Source organism: Caretta caretta, chromosome 1 (genome assembly GCF_965140235.1).
Source record: "Caretta caretta isolate rCarCar2 chromosome 1, rCarCar1.hap1, whole genome shotgun sequence".
Lineage (NCBI taxonomy): Eukaryota > Metazoa > Chordata > Testudines > Cheloniidae > Caretta > Caretta caretta.
Window position 1 is genome coordinate 140,683,493 of NC_134206.1, and position 22,849 is coordinate 140,706,341.

Here is a 22,849-nt window from a genome sequence, read left to right on the forward strand (position 1 = left end):
TCATTCCATGTGTGGCCCATGCCTTATATACTGCAAACTATTCAAACTCTGCTTTGAAGATAGAAATGCTAATTTCTGCACATTTTTTCTATGGCACTCATTACTTTAGTGCTTGAGTGCTATACAGCCATTTAGTACTTTATCTTCACAATATCTCTAAAGTGAGGGGGTTTCCCCAGGGAAGCAACAAACAAACAATAGGAAGTACTTCGCGCAACACACGGTCAATCTGTGGAACTCATTGCCAGGGGATGTTGGTGAAAGCTAAAAGTGGAATTGGGTTTAAAAAAGAATTAGATAAGTTCATGGAGGATAGATCCATTAATGGCCATTAGCCAAGATGGTCAGAGATGCAACCTCATGCTCTGGGTGTCCCTAGGTCTCTGACTGCCAGATGCTGGGACTGAACGACAGGGGATGGATCACTAGATAATTGCCCTATTCTGTTCATTCCCTCTGAAGCATCTGGAAATAGTCACTGCCATAAGACAGGATCCTGGGCTAGATGGATGGTTGGTCTGACCCAGTAGAGCTGTTATGTAATTGAAGGCAGAGAGAGATTAAGGTCAACATTTTGCACGAAATTTGGGTGCCTAATTTGGACCCAATTTTTGAGAGTACTTAGCATTACATAACACTTAATATGTTCAAAACACAGCTCTCATTGACCTTCTCTTCTGACAATCCCCTGCCTTGTTCACTGCACATTTTCCAACTCCTTCAAACAAATAAGGCATGGGTCCTACACACCTACTTTACTACACGCTCTCATTCACCCCAGAGCAGGTGTAGCCTCTGCACCGAGTGAGCCAGGGGTCCTGTGGAAAAAATATTATGTGACCATGTAATTAAAGACTGTATTATAATGCATACATACGAGGGGCCAGATTTAAGGTTACACAAACAACCCTAATTCTGGCATTTGCTAACTTTTGAGAGCTTGACTTTACAATCTTAATAATGTTTAACATATTTTTGTGTGTTCCCCATTTTATATAAACACTAAACACAGATTACAGCCCAAAGGAGGGAAAAAACATTAGACACATTAAGACAAACAGAGCTGAATTCACTCCTGGTAGAAAGTCCACTGATGTCACCAGTCAAATTCCAATCCCAGTGGAGTTATAGACCAAATGCTCTCCTAGTACGTCTTCCACCTGAATTTCAACTACTGTACTTATTATTTAGATCTGATATTCTCTGTCTGCAGAGAATATTCAGACACCCATGGCAAACTTCAGAAGGGTTACATGCGAGGTAGTAAATTAGACTCTCCACTACATTTCCTTAAACCTACTTACCACCACTTTGCAGGGTATAAGGAAGTCCAAGCAGGTGTAATCTACATGCCAAAGAGCTAGAAGAAGGTAAAGGTTAAAGTAGGATGAGGGCTACTTTAACTTATACCTTCGTTCAAGCTTTTTTACATGCAAGTTGTACCAACAGAGACTCCCCTAAATATTGCAAAAGTAGGTGTAGGGACAGTCTGAGTGTAATGGGATCTAGCTCATATCATCTTATATATCATCTCTGAATTCGACCCATAGTTTCTTAATAAGGAAAAAAGTTTCAAGATAAGTGCACAAATGAACTTTTATTTATTATCTGAAAAATTGTCAGTTTTTGTCCTCTACTTAGTGCTATATATCAGTCACCAGTGATGCCATAGCCCTCCCTCTTCCCCTGAGGCCCAACCCCACGGCCAGGCCAGCGTGGAGCCTAGCTGGGGAGCCTGGGCAGTTGTGGGAGCCGCGCAGACCACCTGCCCACGGTGTGGGGGAGCCTAAAGCAGCCCCCGGCCCATGTCCCTGCCCAACCCAGGGCAGGTGGAGGGTCCACGACTCCATGCTGACTCACCACAGCTGCTCGCGTGGCTCTCACCAACTCAGCTCCGGCTGGGGGGTGGGGGAGACACGGGCTGGGGGCTGCTCTCAGTGGGCCTCCCGTACCGAGGCAGGTGGAGGGTCCACTGCAGCTCTCCACAGCTTCCTGCACAGCTCTGTTTTATTAAGTTTTATTAGTGGTAAAATCAACTCACCTTCTACACTGGTCCTCTGTGGAAAAGTAGATTTGAAAGTCATCAGAATTGTCATGGACATAAAGAAAACAACATCGTTCGTCAAACTTGGATATGCTGTAAAATTTCCATCAAAAAAAGTTTTACTCTATATGTTCATATAAGACAGCATGGAAGAGGAAGTAGTAATATCTTAGGAATTATTCAATTTCAGACAACTTTTCTTTTCTCAAGGACACAGTTAATTTACTCACAAATGCAAGAACAGCTGTAATTGTTCTCCTTACATATAAAATGTCTTTTGTGTCACCTATGATTTAGGGTGAAATCCTGGCCACATTTAAATCACTGGCAAAACTAATGTTGACTTTGACAGGGACAAACCTCATCCCAAATGTTTTTGGTTTTTTTAACCTTTCTTAGTAGACTCACATGATTTCCTAGTATTTGATGGCCCATGTGTGGAAACTGAACCAATTTAACATCTATTTAGATTCCAGGGCTGTCTTTGTTTATGTTAACAAATTTAGTTTATACTTCTGTTACATTTGCAATAAACCTTAAAAAGGAAATGGCAACATACATTAGTGCGTAAGCTTCTTAGAATTCTTTAAAGACCAGATTAATGTGCAACCACATCTGCCATTGAGGCAAGACCCTTTGTCGAAAAATTGCCTCTCTTTGATCACCCCTGCACAGAACCCATGTAAATGGGCTACGTGCTGAAGAACTATGCAGGAACTGGGAGAAATGGAATCCACCTTCAGTCCATGCACATGGAAGTCCTATGGTCCCTTCATAGCTGCTACTAGCTTTTGGATTGGAATAGCTTCTGAATTGCAAAACATTTTGCATCCTCCATACAGGAGTTCATAGTCACAGGATCTGCATAACTTCGAACTCCTGCAACTCCTTCCTCCCTTGCCTGAGCAGTCACGAGGCTCTCCCTCCACACTAGACTGCACAGAACGGTCATGAAGCCCTGTTCAACTAAGTGTAGAGTTTGCAGAGATCTTTTATGTGTCCACTTTGTAAGAGAACCTCTGCAGTTCAGCTGCATTTCATAATTATATTTTCTTCTCCCATTCAATAATTTTTGACAAGCACTTTACTTATGTGTATGAGGCACCTTGTTTTGTAAAAGCATTGTTCATTTGAGAACATGAAATAATTGAATGCTCAATATTTTGGGTTGCTGTAACATTTAAGGGTAACACAATAGTGCCAACATTCTAAAATACATATTAAGAATTCTGCCAAAACAAAGAAAACATTCTGTATAATTTTTTTAAAAAGTTATATTTAGTAATAATTCTACTCTGGAAACATAACATGCGAAGAAACCCCCATTTTTTGCAGCCAGCTCTATTACTCTACAAAACACACAATAAAACTCTCCATTTCAAATGTCACTGAATCAGTTGGCTTTGATAAAGCAATCTCCAGTGTAGAAATATATGAGGCAGATTAATCTATCTGACTAAATTAGAATAATAAACAAAGTGAATTTTCAAAGGTTATACACAGGTGAAACAACTCAGTATCCATGCATATGATTTTCAGTTTACTAAATATAACAGAACTATATAAGAATACTCAGGTATTTAAGATTAACTGGCTACCATAAAAAGTGATTACATTTGACAAAGGTGTGAACTATGATTACAAGTACTATTCTATATTAAATAACTGGTGAGAGTTTCAAAAGCATGAAGAGGTCAAAAAAACTCAAAATCAACAAATACAAACGTTAAAAGAAATCAAACCTAATTCAATCACATATAAAACTGTATTTCCCAGGGTTTTGGATTAAGAAAGGAGCCAAAGCAAATAAATCGTCACTATTTAATTAAAGTTACTGTGCTAAGCAATGATTAACCATGCTAACTAAGCCCATTGTAAAGTAATTAATGTGTGTTTTAGAAAATTAGCATGATAAGGGATTCCTTATCTGGTGATGGTGCACACCAGCAACAATAATCATTTCATTGGTCTTGGAAACTTGTTGGGACCAAAAATAACCTAACAATTCTCCAGTGCAACAAAGGGAAAATCCTGGCTGCGCCCATCTCAGTTGCACAGGTGCAGAAGGACTAGTGGTGGTTCTGCGGTACTGAAGGTCAGGTAGGCAGGATTTGAGTGCAAGTGTCACAGTCGGGGCGTGGGTGACCAGGCCTAACGGGCAGGGCTGGGGTCAGCAAGTTAAAGAAGTATGGGCTGGATGAATGCACTATAAGGTGGGTAGAAAGCTGGCTAGATTGTCGGGCTCAACGGGTAGTGATCAATGGCTCCATGTCTAGTTGGCAGCCGGTGTCAAGTGGAGTGCCCCAGGGGTCGGTCCTGGGGCTGGTTTTGTTCAATATCTTCATAAATGATCTGGAGGATGGTGTGGATTGCACTCTCAGCAAATTTGCGGATGATACTAAACTGGGAGGAGTGGTAGATACGCTGGAGGGGAGGGATAGGATACAGAGGGACCTAGACAAATTGGAGGATTGGGCCAAAAGAAATCTGATGAGGTTCAATAAGGATAAGTGCAGGGTCCTGCACTTAGGACGGAAGAACCCAATGCACAGCTACAGACTAGGGACCGAATGGCTAGGCAGCAGTTCTGCGGAAAAGGACCTAGGGGTGACAATGAACGAGAAGCTGGATATGAGTCAGCAGTGTGCCCTTGTTGCCAAGAAGGCCAATGGCATTTTGGGATGTATAAGTAGGGGTATAGCGAGCAGATCAAGGGACGTGATCGTTCCCCTCTATTCACATTGGTGAGGCCTCATCTGGAGTACTGTGTCCAGTTTTGGGCCCCACACTACAAGAAGGATGTGGATAAATTGGAGAGAGTCCAGCAGAGGGAAACAAAAATGATTAGGGGTCTGGAACACATGACTTATGAGGAGAGGCTGAGGGAACTGGGATTGTTTAGTCTGCGGAAGAGAAGAATGAGGGGGGATTTGATAGCTGCTTTCAACTACCTGAGAGGTGGTTCCAGAGAGGATGGTTCTAGACTATTCTCAGTGGTAGAAGAGGACAGGACAAGGAGTAATGGTCTCAAGTTGCAGTGGGGGAGGTTTAGGTTGGATATTAGGAAAAATTTCTTCACTAGGAGGGTGGTGAAACACTGGAATGCATTACCTAGGGAGGTGGTAGAACCTCCTTCCTTAGAAGTTTTTAAGGTCAGGCTTGACAAAGCCCTGGCTGGGATGATTTAATTGGGGATTGGTCCTGCTTTGAGCAGGGGGTTGGACTAGATGACCTCCTGAGGTCCCTTCCAACCCTGATATTCTATGATTCTATGAGATTAGACAGTTGGCAACCCTAGACTGAGACCTTGTACTTTTATCTTGCAGCCTGAAGACTTCTCTATAAATGTCTCCTAATGTAAGAGATGTCTTCAGCTGGCCTCTTCCAGCCCTCTCTTGTCCTTGTTTTTAAATACAAAAGTGTCAACCACGGAAAAGAAACTAAAATTTATTTCCCGGAAATCTAGCTTCCACTAACACGGAACTAACAAAGTTTAAACAAGATTGCACCAATTGAGGGTTGGTTTAGCTCAGTGGTTCCCAAACTCTGGGTTGTGACCCCAGATGGGGTTGTGGCAATCCCTATTGCGAGGAGGATGCCATTTTGCTCCACACAGCATGACCTCACATGTACGGTGCGTGCCAGGTCATGATGCTCTACAAAATGGCATCCTCCACACAGCATGACTTCACATGCACCATACATACAAGGTCACTCTCTGCAGAGGATGTCATGTTCTGGGACAAAATGGCATTCTCCAGGCAGTCTGGGGTCCTGGGAGGAAATAATTAGTTAAATCATAGAATCATAGAATCATAGAATATAAGGGTTGGAAGGGACCCCAGAAGGTCATCTAGTCCAACCCCCTGCTCAAAGCAGGACCAATTCCCAGTTAAATCATCCCAGCCAGGGCTTTGTCAAGCCTGACCTTAAAAACCTCTAAGGAAGGAGATTCTACCACCTCCCTAGGTAACGCATTCCAGTGTTTCACCACCCTCCTAGTGAAAAAGTTTTTCCTAATATCCAATCTAAACCTCCCCCACTGTAACTTGAGACCATTACTCCTCGTTCTGTCATCTGATACCATTGAGAACAGTCTAGAGCCATCCTCTTTGGAACCCCCTTTCAGGTAGTTGAAAACAGCTATCAAATCCCCCCTCATTCTTCTCTTCTGCAGGCTAAACAATCCCAGCTCCCTCAGCCTCTCCTCATAACTCATATGTTCCAGACCCCTAATCATTTTTGTTGCCCTTCGCTGGACTCTCTCCAATTTATCCACATCCTTCTTGAAGTGTGGGGCCCAAAACTGGACCCAGTACTCCAGATGAGGCCTCACCAATGTCGAATAGAGGGGAACGATCACGTCCCTCGATCTGCTCGCTATGCCCCTACTTATACATCCCAAAATGCCATTGGCCTTCTTGGCAACAAGGGCACACTGCTGACTCATATCCAGCTTCTCGTCCACTGTCACCCCTAGGTCCTTTTCCGCAGAACTGCTGCCTAGCCATTCGGTCCCTAGTCTGTAGCTGTGCATTGGGTTCTTCCGTCCTAAGTGCAGGACCCTGCACTTATCCTTATTGAACCTCATCAGATTTCTTTTGGCCCAATCCTCCAATTTGTCTAGGTCCTTCTGTATCCTATCCCTCCCCTCCAGCGTATCTACCACTCCTCCCAGTTTAGTATCATCTGCAAATTTGCTGAGAGTGCAATCCACACCATCCTCCAGATCATTTATGAAGATATTGAACAAAACCGGCCCCAGGACCGACCCTTGGGGCACACCACTTGATACCGGCTGCCAACTAGACATGGAGCCATTGATCACTACCCGTTGAGCCCGACAATCTAGCCAGCTTTCTACCCACCTTGTAGTGCATTCATCCAGCCCATAATTCCTTAACTTGCTGACAAGAATACTGTGGGAGACCGTGTCAAAAGCTTTGCTAAAGTCAAGAAACAATACATCCACTGCTTTCCCTTCATCCACAGAACCAGTAATCTCATCATAGAAGGCGATTAGATTAGTCAGGCATGACCTTCCCTTGGTGAATCCATGCTGGCTGTTCCTGATCACTTTCCTCTCATGCAAGTGCTTCAGGATTGATTCTTTGAGGACCTGCTCCATGATTTTTCCAGGGACTGAAGTGAGGCTGACTGGCCTGTAGTTCCCAGGATCCTCCTTCTTCCCTTTTTTAAAGATTGGCACTACATTAGCCTTTTTCCAGTCATCTGGGACTTCCCTGGTTCGCCACGAGTTTTCAAAGATAATGGCCAATGGCTCTGCAATCACAGCCGCCAGTTCCTTCAGCACTCTCGGATGCAACTCGTCCGGCCCCATGGACTTGTGCACGTCCAGCTTTTCTAAAAAGTCCCTAACCACCTCTATCTCCACAGAGGGCTGGCCATCTCTTCCCCATTTTGTGATGCCCAGCGTAGCAGTCTGGGAGCTGACCTTGTTAGTGAAAACAGAGGCAAAAAAAGCATCGAGTACATTAGCTTTTTCCACATCCTCTGTCACTAGTTTGCCTCCCTCATTCAGTAAGGGGCCCACACATTCCTTGGCTTTCTTCTTGTTGCCAACATACCTGAAGAAACCCTTCTTGTTACTCTTGACATCTCTGGCTAGCTGCAGCTCCAGGTGCGATTTGGCCCTCCTGATAACATTCCTACATGCCCTAGCAATATTTTTATACTCTTCCCTGGTCATATGTCCAACCTTCCACTTCTTGTAAGCTTCTTTTTTATGTTTAAGATCCGCTAAGATTTCACCATTAAGCCAAGCTGGTCGCCTGCCATATTTACTATTCTTTCGACTCATCGGGATGGTTTGTCCCTGTAACCTCAACAGGGATTCCTTGAAATACAGCCAGCTCTCCTGGACTCCTTTCCCCTTCAAGTTAGTCCCCCAGGGGATCCTGGCCATCCGTTCCCTGAGGGAGTCGAAGTCTGCTTTCCTGAAGTCCAGCGTCCGTATCGTGCTGCTTACCTTTCTTCCCTGTGTCAGGATCCTGAACTCAACCAACTCATGGTCACTGCCCCCCAGATTCCCATCCACTTTTGCTTCCCCCACTAATTCTACCCGGTTTGTGAGCAGCAGGTCAAGAAAAGCGCCCCCCCTAGTTGGCTCCTCGAGCACTTGCGCCAGGAAATTGTCCCCTAAATGGGGTCATGGTGGCAAAAAGTTTGGCAACCCCGGCTTAGCTGAATATAAGAATTGTAAATACAGTTCAAAATACTGATTTTCAAAATAAAACTCTGACATTTTAGGTCAGACTGTACAGCAGAAACTCACTGCTCTGCTTGACCTAAGGAAAGACAGGCAAGTCTTCCCTGTTACAGTGTTTTGAAGCGGTTTAGGTAGAAGAAAAATGTAACAGCAAATGAAAAGCAGAGTTCATTATCTCAAATCATAAGGCATGATCATCTGACATAAGCGAAATATAAAATGTGAAACCATAATTAGTTATTTTCAAACATACCAACCTTATTCCCCTAATGGAGGAAGCTGTAAAATTCCATTCATGAATCTGTTTCTGTAAGGAACAAAGATCTAAGTCAACCACAGGTTAGTCTCAGCTTGTTATTTGAAAGCAAAGTCACACAATACATAGAATCTTGTCAAGAATAGCCACAGCTCCATTTTCTTATTTGAAAGGATGAATAGATTTGGGTAGATGTAGGACCTACATTCAATGCTAGTTTTACTCACTTGAGGAAAATCAAATTTAAAAATATCACAATAAATTAAGATACATATTTTCTAGTGTAAAATTCAGTTTCAAAAGCAAAGTTGAAGCTTGCAGTGTAATTTACCAAACAGTGCATCTTTGTACGGATTGATTATTCCTTTCATATTAAAAAAAACCACATGAGGCAGATCCGCTGCCCTTCTCTTCCCCTTTAGGAATAGAACGCTGCCGTTTTCAGCAGACAGAGCACTAGCGTAATTGGTTCCTATGACTTCTCTTCCCCTGGAAGCTCTGGCACAGAAATAATTGGAGGCAGAGAGGGAGATGGACAGAGTGTGACCAGAAGTACTGCCCTCCAGCTGTCCCCAGCGAATGGATGGTGTCTTAGTCACTGTTGTCAGCTAACATAGGTTAGGGCAGTCCATAAGGAATCTGCTTTGTAAGGTAAAATTGTGTCATATATGCTGTGGCCTGAACTGGGAGTAGTGCACAACCCCACCACACCAGGTCAGGTTAGATTTCAGGGATGCACAAACATTTAAAATCTTGATCCATGATTTGGTCATCTCTTACTTTGGTTATCATAACCTCTTTGGGTATCATACCTCTTTTCCAGATCTCACCTCACGGAGGCTGCAAAAGCTGTCCTCCTCCTCATGCCTCTCCAACAATATCTCCCCCTTCTTGATCATTCTGGGCTTTCTATTCTCCTTTCTCATCAAATTAACGTACTTCTCACTTTCAAGGGTTTAGACAACTTCATAACTGTCTGCATCACATCTCTTTACAAATTTCTTACTATACCCTCTCTCATAACCCCATATTCCAACAAATTTTTTCTCTTGACTTTGTCCTTCACCGGCTCATTACCTTATATCTTCGTTCATGCTGCCCTCTACATTTGGAAAACCTTTACAATTTCAACAATGCCATGCACATTGTGGTGCTTTATCAATAATAACTAATAATGAATGTAGGTTATGCCTGAATTGAATCTCTGTAAAATCATGTGCTAATGTAAAAAACAAAACTAAAGAGGATAATAGTATCACACCCACTACCCAAAAGGACTTCGATAGAGCATGTTCTAGTGAAATGAGCCCAGGACTGGGAGCCACAAACACCTGAATTCTAATCTGAGATCAGCTACTGAATAATCCCATATCTGCAAGTCATTTCACCTTCTCTATAGTACCTCAGTTTCCCAATGTGTAAAATGGAGATATTAATTATCCTACATCACAGGGATGTAGAAAGGTTTAAAGTGTTTCTAAAGTGCTCCAAGATCCACAGGTGAAAAAGGAGCCATATAAGTACAAAGCATCATTCGCGATGTGAAATGTGTTTGCCATGTGTCTTACCACTTCAGGGGGCGAGACATGCCACAGAGAGACAGTTCTCTCTTCTGCTTCATTGTTGATTGACACATATGCAGGCTGGTAGACCTTAGTTGGTTCTATCACTAAAACCTAAAAAAACCCAAAGTTCTGTTTAGTGAACTGTAACAGCAACTATACCGTAAGATGTCAAGAAGAATAATGATATAGGATAATAAGCAATCTCAAACCAGACATTAAATATATATTTTTTTATTTTATAAAAATCCATGTTTTTTCCCTATTTACAGTAAAACAATATTATTGTGGTATTTGTTATTGGGCATCAGAAGAGGGCATCAGACGTTCTTAGGTTGGTCAAATGACTACTTAGAAGAAGGGAGATTGAAAAAATGCTAGATTTTGGTTAGTGCCATTCAGTAAGATCTGGAGAAATTAGGATTTATATGTTACAACACTTATTTAGGCATCTTACTGGAAATCTCAGTCCATTAGTTGTTTCTTTCGTTGCCTCAAAAATGATATCTAACCAGAAGTTCAGTCTCTCTTGTCTGGGAGAATGCTCGATGGGGAGTTTCTTGAAACGCTGAATTAACAACAGGTTCTGCACTAATGACCTCAAGTACCTAGAACACATACAGTCAGTCAAAGGTTGGGGGGCGAGCGGGGGGGAAGGGAGAGAGAGAGAGAGACTGAATGACTCAGAATCCCCCTCCCCTCCCCTCACCAAGCTTTTCAATAAGTTAGTAGCTCACATGTAATTTCAAACAAAATTAAATGTATTCTACAAGATACGGTCATTTACATATGACAGTGTTGACTTTACAGATTTATAGGCCTGATATCAAGCTTAGACATGAATCTATAGTATGCTTTTGTGCACATCTGATTTGAGAAGTACATGGATCCCTATGTAGTGATGCCAATGGACTGATCACATGTGGGGGCAGAATTGGTTGCGCATATCAAAACTTAGAAGAGAATTCTACTTCCGTCTGAGTCATCTCCACCATTCTCCTTCCCTTAACATACACATTTCAGGGGAATCTAAAACCAGCTCTATCAGTCTGATGGATAATTTTATTTTCTATCAGAATAAAACCACAATAAAGAATCAAATTCAGATTACAGAGGTGCAAAAATTTGAGATTTAGAAATGTATTAAGTCATCTGGTTCATCCAATTGTCTGTGTAGGATTGTTCCCTACTGGACATTTTCTAGTATTTTGTCTAGTCTAGTTATAAAAATCCCAAAAGATAGGGCTTTTGACCCAGACGATATATGTACATTTAATGTAAGCACACACTACTTACCAAACTGGAGGCTTCAGTTTGAACAGTTTCTCCGCTGCTTGCACTGCCTTACCAATGTCACTGGCCAGCATGCTCACACTGAAAAACTGTCCCACATCCCAATAATTATTCATTTTTTCCAAGCTTCCTTTTCTTCCCAACAAACTGTTCAGCCGCACACCTGGGAAATTTCACATTGAAAGAAAGCTTCTGTTTTAAATTAAATTTTTGCCTATTATGCTATCACTTTAACAATGACCATTCAAAGGTGGAATTGTCCTTAATGAAAGAATAGGGAGTATTTACTCCTACCTGGAGATTATGAGCCAGATGTTTGACCCCATTAAGGCTACTCTGTACAGCTGCGGTGACAAAACGCAGCCTTAAACGTGGCTCAACTGGCCAGGGAAGGATTTTTTGTGTCTAGGGCCCCTGTAGGAGCTCTGACACTACCTCCCTCCTGGCTCCGAGTGTGGGGGATGTACCTGGGTGTCCCTATGCCCCAGAGAGCCCCGCCTGCTGGAACAGTCCCTAGGTCAGGAGCTGGAGCAGACTGGTCCCAGGACTGAGGTGTAAAAGTGGGTTAAAAAGCCTCTTTTGCATCCCCCCGACCTCCTTCGCTGCAGGAAGGGCTGTTCTGGTGCAGCTGAGGATCCGAGTCCAAACGTAAAAGTTTGATTTTTGGCTATTACCTTTCCAGAACGCAACTGAATCTACAATACCACAGTTTTATTTTATAGATTTATTTATATCAGGGAGTTCAAGCTCTTAAACTTTGGGGAAATTAGAATCTGAGTTGGGCAATTGGCTCCTAATTCTGTAATGGGCTAAACCAAATTCATCTCTGCACTGATGGGGGGGGGGGTCATCTACCTGATTAAGTGTCTGCAGTGACACACAGTGTCCCTTAACTTATACCTTTGTTGCAACGTCAGCTCTGAACCACTGCACCATCTTCCTCCACCTCTGCTGTGTACTCTAATTCCCCCCCCCCCCCCCCCGTGCCCAGGGCTCCTGAAGGGGTGGCACAGAGCTGTCTCTTCAGCAATTGTAGGGGCTACTCTTATCTGGGGTCTGTTCCCTGGGGCAGATTTATGGTTCTTCTCTGGCCCCTTTTATGTGGGTGTAGCTGGCATAAAGGGACCAAGGGGCAATGATGAATACACCTCAGACCCATCTCTGCAAAATAAAATTGAACTGTTCTTTATTAAAGAGAACACAAACTTCTTGTTTTTTTACCTATTTTTCTTAGTTCCATAGAGGTTTCAAACTGCTGCCCTGCCACAATCAGCAAAACTGCAAGGTTAATTCCAGAATACAGACTTGACTGGAGCTCAAATCCTTTGCGGTACCTGCAGAGACAAAGGGTCTAGAGCTCATGTCTTACTGTGCTTTAAACATAAAACACAGCACAGCTGTGAAAAAAGGGGCTCATAGCCCCCTGGATGAAAGTATTTTTAGGGACCGTGTAACAAGTTCATTACTTTGTACCAACACCAGTGGGTCTCAACCAGGGGCACACAGAGGTCTTCTAGGGGGTACACCAACTCATCTAGATAGTTGCCCAGTTTTACAAGCTACATAAAAAGCAGTAGCGAAATCAATACAAATTTAAGTTGCATACAGATGACTTGTTTATGCTGCTCTATATATTATATACTGAAATGTCAGTACAATATTTATATTCCAATTGATTTATTTTAAATTATATGGTAGTAATGAGAAAGTAAGCAGTTTTTCAGTAATAGTGTGCTGTGACACTTTTGTATTTTTATGTCTGATTTTGTAAGCAAGTAGTTTTTAAATGAAGTGAAACTTGGGGGAATGCAAGACAAATCAGACTCCTGAAAGGGGTACGATCATCTGGAAAGGTTGAGAGCCACTGATTTAACCTGTCGTCAGAGAAGAAAGGAGAGGAAAGGAGAGGAGAGGAAAATATCTGCATACAATTTTGTATCCCATCAATTTGCATGATTTGGAAGAAGGAAAATCTGAGTTAGTTATTTTAAAAAATTAACATTTAATGCAACAGAATGTCATTTTATTCCATTGGTGATATAGGAATGCCAAGGAAAATGCAGCAAGATGTTCTTTCTTAGTGAGAATTTTACATAAAGAGCTGTGAGTTACACATGTTCTGTTACTTTATGTCTCTTTGCCCCAAATCCTTTTCCTTAGTCGCAAATCTCCCATGAACTTGGCTAAATCATCTAGGGCCAACTATTTTTATGCATTTATTTTATTTCAGGAGAGACCCATTTACATCTTGGGGGTTCTTTATTCCCTGCACATTGTAATATTACTCTTGCTTGAGACATCTCTTCTGAAAAAAAAAAAGACAGTATTTTACAGTAACTATCCAGAAAATACACCATTAATCTGTATTGCAGAAGTTTGAATAATTACTGTACAATATGCGGCTTACATCTCTCTCTCTCCCCACATGTGTGCACCGTGACTGCATTAGCAGACTTTATTATGGAGTTTACCAACGCAGCTCCTTAAACTCACTGGACAACTTGCTATTGAGCAACATGAGACATCTCCTTTCTCAGCACCCCCTCATGGGACTGAGGATAGAACTCCTCCCTGTGCAGAAGACCAGCATGACTCCGATACACTACCTGCATCTCACTTAAACCCTCAAAGTGGGGTTTAAGTAAGATGTAAATAGCGCTAGGTCTTCTGTGGTGTCTCTGCACAGAGGTGACTTTTACCCTGAATTCACTGTTTGTGCGGCATTCCCAACCCATTCCAATACACAGAGAAGAGTAAGAGACCAGGAATTTGTTTGCCTTAAAAAAAAACAAAACAAACAAACCACACTAAGATACAGTTGGCCAAAATGGAGATCCTGACTCAAAGTTTTCTCAATTCTGACTAAACCAAGTGCAAATTTTACTTCAGTAGGAGTTTGCTTAAATAAGGACTGTGAGGAAGTAAAGACCTTGGAGTTTAGCCTTATAATTTGGCATAGTCTTGTTTAGATAAATTCTGCTGTTTTTTCAAAGCCAGATGAAAAACTTTGAAAATGCTGTTAAATGGGTTTGCTTTTTCTGTTACCATTCAATGGCAATGTCTCGGCTACTGGTATCTTTACAGTCAGAATCAAGGAATATGTCCTTGTAGATTCTCCCGCACAGGCAGAACATATCTGGAGCAGGGTGATCACAGGTCTGCAGGACTTGAAGCATCACTTGTAATGCCTTCCCTCTGTCGCCTATATTGTTCCTTCTAAAATCAATGCAGAAAATGACACGAATGAGTTCAAATCCAAAACAGCAAGTTTGAGATGCACAGTAGATTTAGTTTTTGCTATCATTCCACTGAAATGTAATTGTGTATTGGCTGGTAGAAATGAAACTCTGTTGTCATAGGGGAACTACTTGTTCTTCCATCCATGAATAGACAGGTGTTAGGCATGCTGTGAAAGGGAAAACAGCACTTCACATGAGGCTCAGTCCGCACAACAGTTGCTACAGGGTAACAGTCGTATTTCCATGGTAGTCAATGGGACAATTCACTGTACTATGCCTAACAGTGTCTACAGGCATGGACCCATAATTCAGAAGTGACCACCACCAGCCAGTCCTGTGGTGATATTGACTGGCTGTGCAGGAAAGCCACGTTGATCTCTCTTTGTCCAGCAAGACGAGGGAGATCAACATGAAACCTTTGGGGAAACGGATATTGAGGGACATAGTACTGAAGTGAACTACTTTAATTCCTTGATTAATTTGTGGAGGTAAGAGATAAAAAGTGTAAAAGATCTAAAAATTAACAGCTGTAATGAGCATCTAATTAAATGTAACATTTAACATGTAACATTCATAGTCATCACAAAAATCAAGCTAGTAAAATATTATATACTCTTAACATTTTTGTTAACATAATTTCAGAATTCCTGGCTAAATAAACCCAGATTTACCTTGTAGTTTTCAGTAAATTTAAAACTCACTCTCACTATTTACATCAAAAAGGCACGTGTGAACAGAAAAAAAATGTCAGTGTGAACAGGAAAAAAATGTATTTGCAAGTGAAAAGCAATCCTGGTTTTAGAGCTTAAAATCCACTTACCAGCATTTTGCTAATCACTAGGATTCAAACTATTTACCAACCCATTTTCAGATCTGCTTATGGTTTCCTGATCCCTAGTATCTAGGTATACAGAAACAGACTTACGCTTAAGAACATCTATGCTTACTTTGTCAGCAATGCTAGGGGCTCAGAGCTGCTTCTGGTAATTTTAGAAATTTTTTCCGCTGAAAGGATTGTACCTCCAGTAAAGCTGTCCAGTTCCTTGGGTAACCAGCAGATGGAACAGGGCCCACGAAACATACGTACAGCAAAACATGTTCTTCTGAGTGTGAGACGTGCAGGATAAAAGTGTAATATGGCTATACAGATTTGTAACTAGTTCTCTACATTTTTTGCTGCCTGTGATGCCAGAGGCATGATATAAACTGTACAGTAGCAAGTACCAGAGAGTTTTAAAAGAGTGCATTGTTTCTTCAGATTGAATTTGAACTACTGTCATGAGAACATGAGTCAGTCTAATCCATCATAAATATAAATACAACCATTCATAAAGTAATTGGCATTCAAAAGCAGCACTTTCTGTTTACTGTGACTTAATACATTCTGGAACACTTACTTGCACTAATAAAAAATAATCAATATGCATATCAAAGCAGTCTTAAAATGAGGATGAGGTCTGATAATGACTGCTAAAAAAATAGCATTACAGCATTACAATATTTATTGCATCTCAATTACTCCATATCAGATTTGCACAGTTTATAAATACAGATGGACAACCCAAAGTATCACTAAGTATATTCGCAAAAAGAAAAGGAGTACTTATAGCACCTTAGAGACTAACCAATTTATTTGAGCATGAGCTTTCGTGAGCCACAGCTGTGGCTCACGAAAGCTCATGCTCAAATAAATTGGTTAGTCTCTAAGGTGCCACAAGTACTCCTTTTCTTTTTGCGAATACAGACTAACACGGCTGTTCCTCTGAAACCTGTCACTAAGTATATTAACATCTACAGCAAGAAATAGGCCTAGAATTATTTACAGCAGATACTTTAGTGGTGTTCCACATACACTTTCATTAAAAACACAGTACTGATCCCACTGAAGGCTAATGGGGTTATATATGTGTCAATGAGGGTATAATTTGGCCTGCAGATCCTTTAATACTGGTGATAATGCATACGTGATGAGAACTCAGCTTGACTTTCAGATTATAGGTTGAACTTGCAGGGCTCTAGTCAGGAAAAAAACATTTTTTCTTGAAATTCTGCAAATGTTAGATACAAATCATATAATAAATATAATATAATGAACTGCATATAATATATGCATATAATATAGACACATAATAAACTGCATATCCCCATGATGCCATTTTTACAGAAGAATTGCATTTTAAAACACTTATTGCTTTTTAAGGAGAATAATTTCCTATGGCTTTCATTACCAGTAATAACTAGTTATTTACTAATGAATCCCTTGTATAATGTTATTCCCATCACTTGCTAATAGCTTCTCTTTTTATGCTAATACATTGTTAATAATCAGTGATTGCATCCTCCCTTATCTTTAATATGAGTAAAGATGGAACTGGGTGGGGGCTAAAAAGATATCACACACACCAGAATGTTGAATAGCAGGAGCTGTAATATCTCTACCCTTTGCCTTATGCGAAGGCTGAACTCGGCCTTAAGGTAGGTGTAGTCTGCTCTGTTTTTTGAAAAATCAGATGTAGCCCTTGGGCGCTGGGCAAGCTACCAATGCAGCCATCATTTGAGCAATATTTGGACTGTCCTGGTTAGTCTGTAAGGACCTCTTCAAAATATTAATTAAATCATTTTTAGTTGATGTGACTAAACTTTAAATCACCTATGGACAGCCATAATGTTAAAATTCTAGCTGATAGTGAAAATTTAGACTTTATTAATATTCAGACAAACTACTGCAGTAAGTAAAACAACAAAGAGCCAACCTAATGTGCCATTTAATCATTCTCTTAGTATTAAGCTATCTAATTACAGGCAAGTTAAAGCTCTACCCTAGCCTCTAGACAACCCCCTCCCTACCCAACCCTCACCCAAATTTTCTGTCCCAGTCTCCCTTCCTGGGCTTCTCATCCAATCTCAGTATCTCCGTCCCTCTCCAGCTCTCTGCTGCATTCTCTTTACTCAGCCAGTCCCAGTTCTACGCCCACACTTGTCTCCTCATCAGATCTGTCTCCCTTCCACTCTCATCTCCTATCCCCGGCCCCACTGATTCTCAGTCCCAGTCTCCTTACCCCCCCTCCTTACTTACCCATTCTCTCCTCCCCCTGCAATCTGATATCAGTTGCCCCTCCTCCCATTGCCCAGTCCCAGTTTCCTTGTCTCCCTGCTCACGGCCCCAGTCATTCCTCCAGCCCAGTCCAGGCTATGTCTACATTTAAAACACTATAGCAGCACAACTGCAGCTGCACCACTGTAGCACTTCGGTGTAAATACTCACTACACTGACAGGAGGCGTTCTCCTGTTGCTGTCGTTATTCCACCTCCCCAAGAGATGGTAGCTCAGTTGAGAGAAGAATTCTTCCATCGATCTAGTGGTGGCTACACTGTGCATTAGGTCAGATTAATGAGGTTGCTCTGGGCTGTGGATTTTTCACACCCCTGAGTGGCGTAACTGGGTTGATGTAACTTTTCCATGTAGACCAGTCCCCCAGTTTCCTTTGAGAGCCTCAGCTTTCTATCAACCTCGCTTAATCTACTCCTCCCTAGCAGGTTCAGCTCTTTCCCTTCTGCACTGCATTGATAGCACTGGAGAGACAGTCTCCAGTGTCTCAGTTCAGGTGCCCAGGCTCAGCACAGCCTGCAGACACAAAGACCTGCAATGGCAGGGAAAGTCCTGCTCAGTCAAGTTAGAGCATGCCCAGAGTTGATGGAGTTCTGGGAAATTCAGCTGCTAAAACCTAAGAAGTCTCCACTAAGCATGTGCAAACTGTGATTTTTCTAAAGCTTTTAGATTGACCAGATGTGAGTGGAATTTCATGGGGAAGGGAAAGGCACATTCCTGATACAAAGGGCCCCTACCAAATTTCAAGTCCCTGGCTCCAAGGCATGGAAATGCTAGAGCTTTTCAAAGAAAAGCTTAACAGAATTTTTTAACATGGGCAAAAGGAACATAAGTTTTTTCTAACCTTGTTCTCTGAAATGGCTGAATCATTTTGGGTCAGTTTCTTCAAACAGTTTCAATCTGAGGCAAACACATGATGACTCATGAGAACATACAATGGGAGGATTGCGTAGGAATCACTGTATTGACAGCAGAGGACAAAATGTGGTTGTATCATCATACCAGACATATCAGATTCCTACAATCCGTTATTCTGTTATTACTTATGATGCATGTTGTTCCTGCTGCACTTTATTGTAGATTCTGGGTAATCTTTACCCTGTTTTGCAAGGCAAGAATCAATATCTTAGGTATAACTTTTCTTGTGAATACTACCAAAATTCAATAGAACAGGAATAAAAAAAACAGAAAGTTAACAGCACAAGCAGGCTGTAGAAAAAAGTAGTTAACAATTAAGTTTTTAGGATGACCAGATATATGAATAGACCTGGTCTAAAAATATTTTCAAGTCCAAAACAAAGCTTCAGTAGCAAATACATTTTGAAAATTGCTGAAGGGAAGTAATTTAAAAAGATTACTCTTTGATTGGACCAAAAAAATCTATAAACAGGAGAGAGTACTTTTTGCATTCTCGCTGTTGGAAAATTAGTTGTTTATTTCTAGGAAACTATTTACCATAATACATTTCCTAATCATTTCCAAAAGAACATAAGAATACCATACTCGAGCAGACTGGTAACTCAGCGCAGCATATGTCGATGAGAATAGGTGCAGATCATTTTGCATGGGTCTTTTACAGAACTCTAACTCCATCAATATCTTCAAAAAGGAGCATGGGATTTAGTGGCACTAATATACTAATCATACAATAACTAATCATACCACTAATAATAACAATGAATTATACAAATAATTAACAACAACAACGAATCACACAAATAACTAATAACTAACTCTGCACTGTGCAGATAGCTACTCGCTCCAATTCCCTGCCCCCAATTCCCTCCCAGGGTATGTCAACATGTCAAGCTGGAGGTGACATAGCTGTGGTAGCTACGATTAAGTGTAGCCACAGTAGTATGAGCAGTGGGAGTGGCTAGCCATCCAAAGTATGTGCCTAATTGTGTCGGATGGGAACATACTCTGGGAGGTTAGACCCTCCCACTGTTCATGCTATTGCCGCTACACTGTATCAAGCTAGTGAACTCATCTGATCACAGCTAGCATGAGTATGTCTCCAAGCTGGCGGCATCAATTCCAGCTCAAGAAGCGTAGAAATCCCCCACTCTTCACCTTAGATTCACTCCACACATGCCCCTTTCCCCCTCCTCTCCTTTCCCCCCAGTCCCCTTCCTTTCAATGTCCCCTTTTCCTTCCCTTCAGCTCATCCTCTCCTAACTGAACCCACAATAAATGAATAAATACATAAACTGTGGAACTAACATGACATTTGCTGCCATCCCACTGTTCACTCTGCTTGTGTGTCTACCCTGTCTCTCTGTTGTCTATTTAGACTGTAAGCAGGGGCTGTCTACTACACTGTGTTTGTACAGTGCCCAACACATGGAGCCCCATTCTTAGTTGGCCCTAAGGTGCTACCACAATAAACATGATTAATTAATAAACTTTACTGCACATATGCAAATGGCAGCTTTTTGCAGCTCATAACCTGGTCAAACCTAGATAAATTTTCACAGAGACAATGAAAAGTATTTTTCTGGCCCCAGGACTAGCTCTCTGACCAATTTCAATTTCCTACATCAAATTCCCAAGTCAATAAAGGTGTTCAAAAAAGTCACCAAAAATTTTAGATGGGGGGTCAGGGGAGACAGTTTTGAGAAGCTTCATTCTCAGAAAGCCTGAATCCCTTTTGCTGAAACACTCACACATACATAAAGGTACAGTGAAGTGGGCACCAAAAATGGAAAATTTCAGCTATATTCTGGGAGAGTTTTAAGAATGTTGTGCTGTACTAAGTGAAATGCCTTACAATAATCTAAGTATATTACATGTATACAGTTACTTTATTATCAACCAAACTTGTAATCTCATCAAAGAACAAAATCAAGCTTGTTTGACAAGACCTATTTTCCACAGAAACAAGCTAAAAGCTTTCTTACTATAATTTTAAAATGCAGTAGCCATTGTAGATAAGTGCTATGGAAAGACCAGCCTAGAGGAATACAGGGAGAAAACAGAACATTTATCTTTGTCGCTTCAGGAGAGGTAGAGTGGATGAAAGCAGGAAGGCTCAAATGGGCTTTTCTTTCCTCAACTGGAGATACAATGTACAGTTCAACTACCACTTGTCACTGATTACTTTAATAACTCACCCATGTTTCCTTTTTGCTAAATTGCTATTAATTAAAGGTAAGCAAGAACTCAACCATTTAATGAATTTGGGCCTGATCCAAAGCCCACTATAGTCAATGGAAGTTTTTCCATGGACTTCAGTGGGCTTTGATTCAGGTCTTTTATCCAGTCTTGTGGGCAGGCTATTCTTTTACCAAATGGGGGCTGTTTGAAAGCTGCACTGAGATTTCAAATGTTAAAAGCTGTCCTGGCGCAAATGGATTAACACATGGTTATGGCAAACAAAGCAATTTATTTCATAAATATCATCCCCAGTGGTGTGGGTGTGAGTGAGAAAGATGTTACACATATATGCATGCACACACACACACACATGCAAGTATATGCACATATATTTTAAATTTGTGCATATACATATACACCTATAGAGAATGCAAAAAACCTAGCAGTTATCCTTACCGATTCAATGCAAATGCATAATGAAATTTAATGTTGTGCTGATCAGCCAGATCGCAGGTAGGCAGCATTTCCAGTGTTTCCACCAACTTCACCATAGCATCATAGTTCTGATAACAATAAAAAAAATCCAATCAAAGAAAATATCACTAAACCAAATCATTTGATCATATTCCCAGCTGGATCAGGCTCTTCACTTGGAAACGTAAATCAATTTAGTTACAATAATAATTACTGGTCACTGTGGACGAGGACAACTCACATTCATTAACAGGTGAGGCAGAGGCGCACAAGAAGTAGTTCCTCACCTTGTGCAGTAACGATGGTTCCTTGAGAGGTGTTTCCCTAAGGGTGTTCCACTGTAGGGCTGCTTGCTTTCCTGCGCTGCTGACTGGAGAACTGTGGTAGCCGTGTCCATTAGGCCCGCACATGCGTGCTCTCTCCTTGTGCTCCGCTAAAAGGCTAGTCAGCACGCGCGGGCTGACCCCGCTCAGTTCCTTCTCTACAGCAGAGTCACTGACAAGAACTCCGAAGGAAGGGGGCAGAGGGTGGGTTGTGGAGCACCCATAGTGACAAACATCTCAAAGAACCATCGTTACTGCACAAGGTGAGTACTGTATATACTCGTTCATTAGCCCATTTGTTTATAAGCCGACCCCCCAAGATGGATACGTAAAAACAGAAAAAACTGTATGACCCTTTCATAAGCTGACTTTGGCTCCTGGCCCATTAGGCGCCACTTCCCGCAGCTCCCATTGGCTGGAAACGGAAACCGCAGCCACTAGGAGCTGAGGGGCTCTGTGCCTGCAGACGCTCCAAGTAAACAAAACGTCCCAACCCGCCAGTGGCTTACCCTGATGGGCCAAGAGCCAAAGTTTTCCAACCCCTGATATATTTTAAAAGCTGGTGTCACAAGAAACACTCAAAAGTTTTGCTAGAATTATTTTAATGTAACCTAACGAAAAACCTGTTGTTGTTATAATAACTGAACAAATATGTATTCACCTTCAAAATTACAGTCAATATTTAAGATCAGTAAATGGATATTTAAAACAAACAATATGAGACTTTAAAAAGCCTTAAAATCCTTCAAAGTCTGAATCAGTCTCTGATTCACCAAACAGTTCATTAAACTCGGCTTCAGTCACAGCTGCACCAGCATGGTCATCGTAGATGTCGGCAGTGTCGTCTTCAGACTCAGATTCCTTCTCATCATCAGCCTCTGTTCTGTCATCATCAAATATGGCATCAGCTTCTGACCTGTCGAGTGCATTGCTGATACAGCATTTCCTAAATGATTTTTCTATCATTTCCGAGGGAATGGACACCCACGCATTCTTGATCCACTGGGAGACCAGATTGATTTCGGGCTTCATAAGATTCCTGCCTTTTGTCAACTTCGCCATGCCTGAGCACATCCATTCAGACCACATTTTGCATAGCCTGTCTTTAAAGGGTTTTTTCAGGCAGACATCAAGCGGTTGTAGAACTGAAGTTAAGCCTCCAGGTATTACAGCCAAAGTAGTTTTCATATTTTTGGCCACATTTTTCACCTCATCCGTCTTGTG

General features: G+C 41.5%; 1 protein-coding gene across 4 annotated transcripts in view; it reads right to left on the bottom strand.

The window, feature by feature from the left end:
• Positions 1-22,849, bottom strand: part of MAP3K15 (mitogen-activated protein kinase kinase kinase 15) — a 139,480-nt gene that overhangs the window by 49,884 nt on the left and 66,747 nt on the right. For all 4 annotated transcript variants that reach the window (XM_075131772.1, XM_075131757.1, XM_048862490.2 and 1 more), the window contains 8 exons: positions 21,285-21,391; positions 14,430-14,600; positions 12,606-12,718; positions 11,388-11,547; positions 10,549-10,699; positions 10,098-10,205; positions 8,531-8,580; positions 2,042-2,137 (listed from right to left, as the gene is read on the bottom strand). In XM_075131772.1, coding sequence (XP_074987873.1) covers positions 2,042-2,137; positions 8,531-8,580; positions 10,098-10,205; positions 10,549-10,699; positions 11,388-11,547; positions 12,606-12,718; positions 14,430-14,600; positions 21,285-21,391 — 956 coding nt within the window. The remainder of the gene's footprint in view (positions 1-2,041; positions 2,138-8,530; positions 8,581-10,097; positions 10,206-10,548; positions 10,700-11,387; positions 11,548-12,605; positions 12,719-14,429; positions 14,601-21,284; positions 21,392-22,849) is intronic.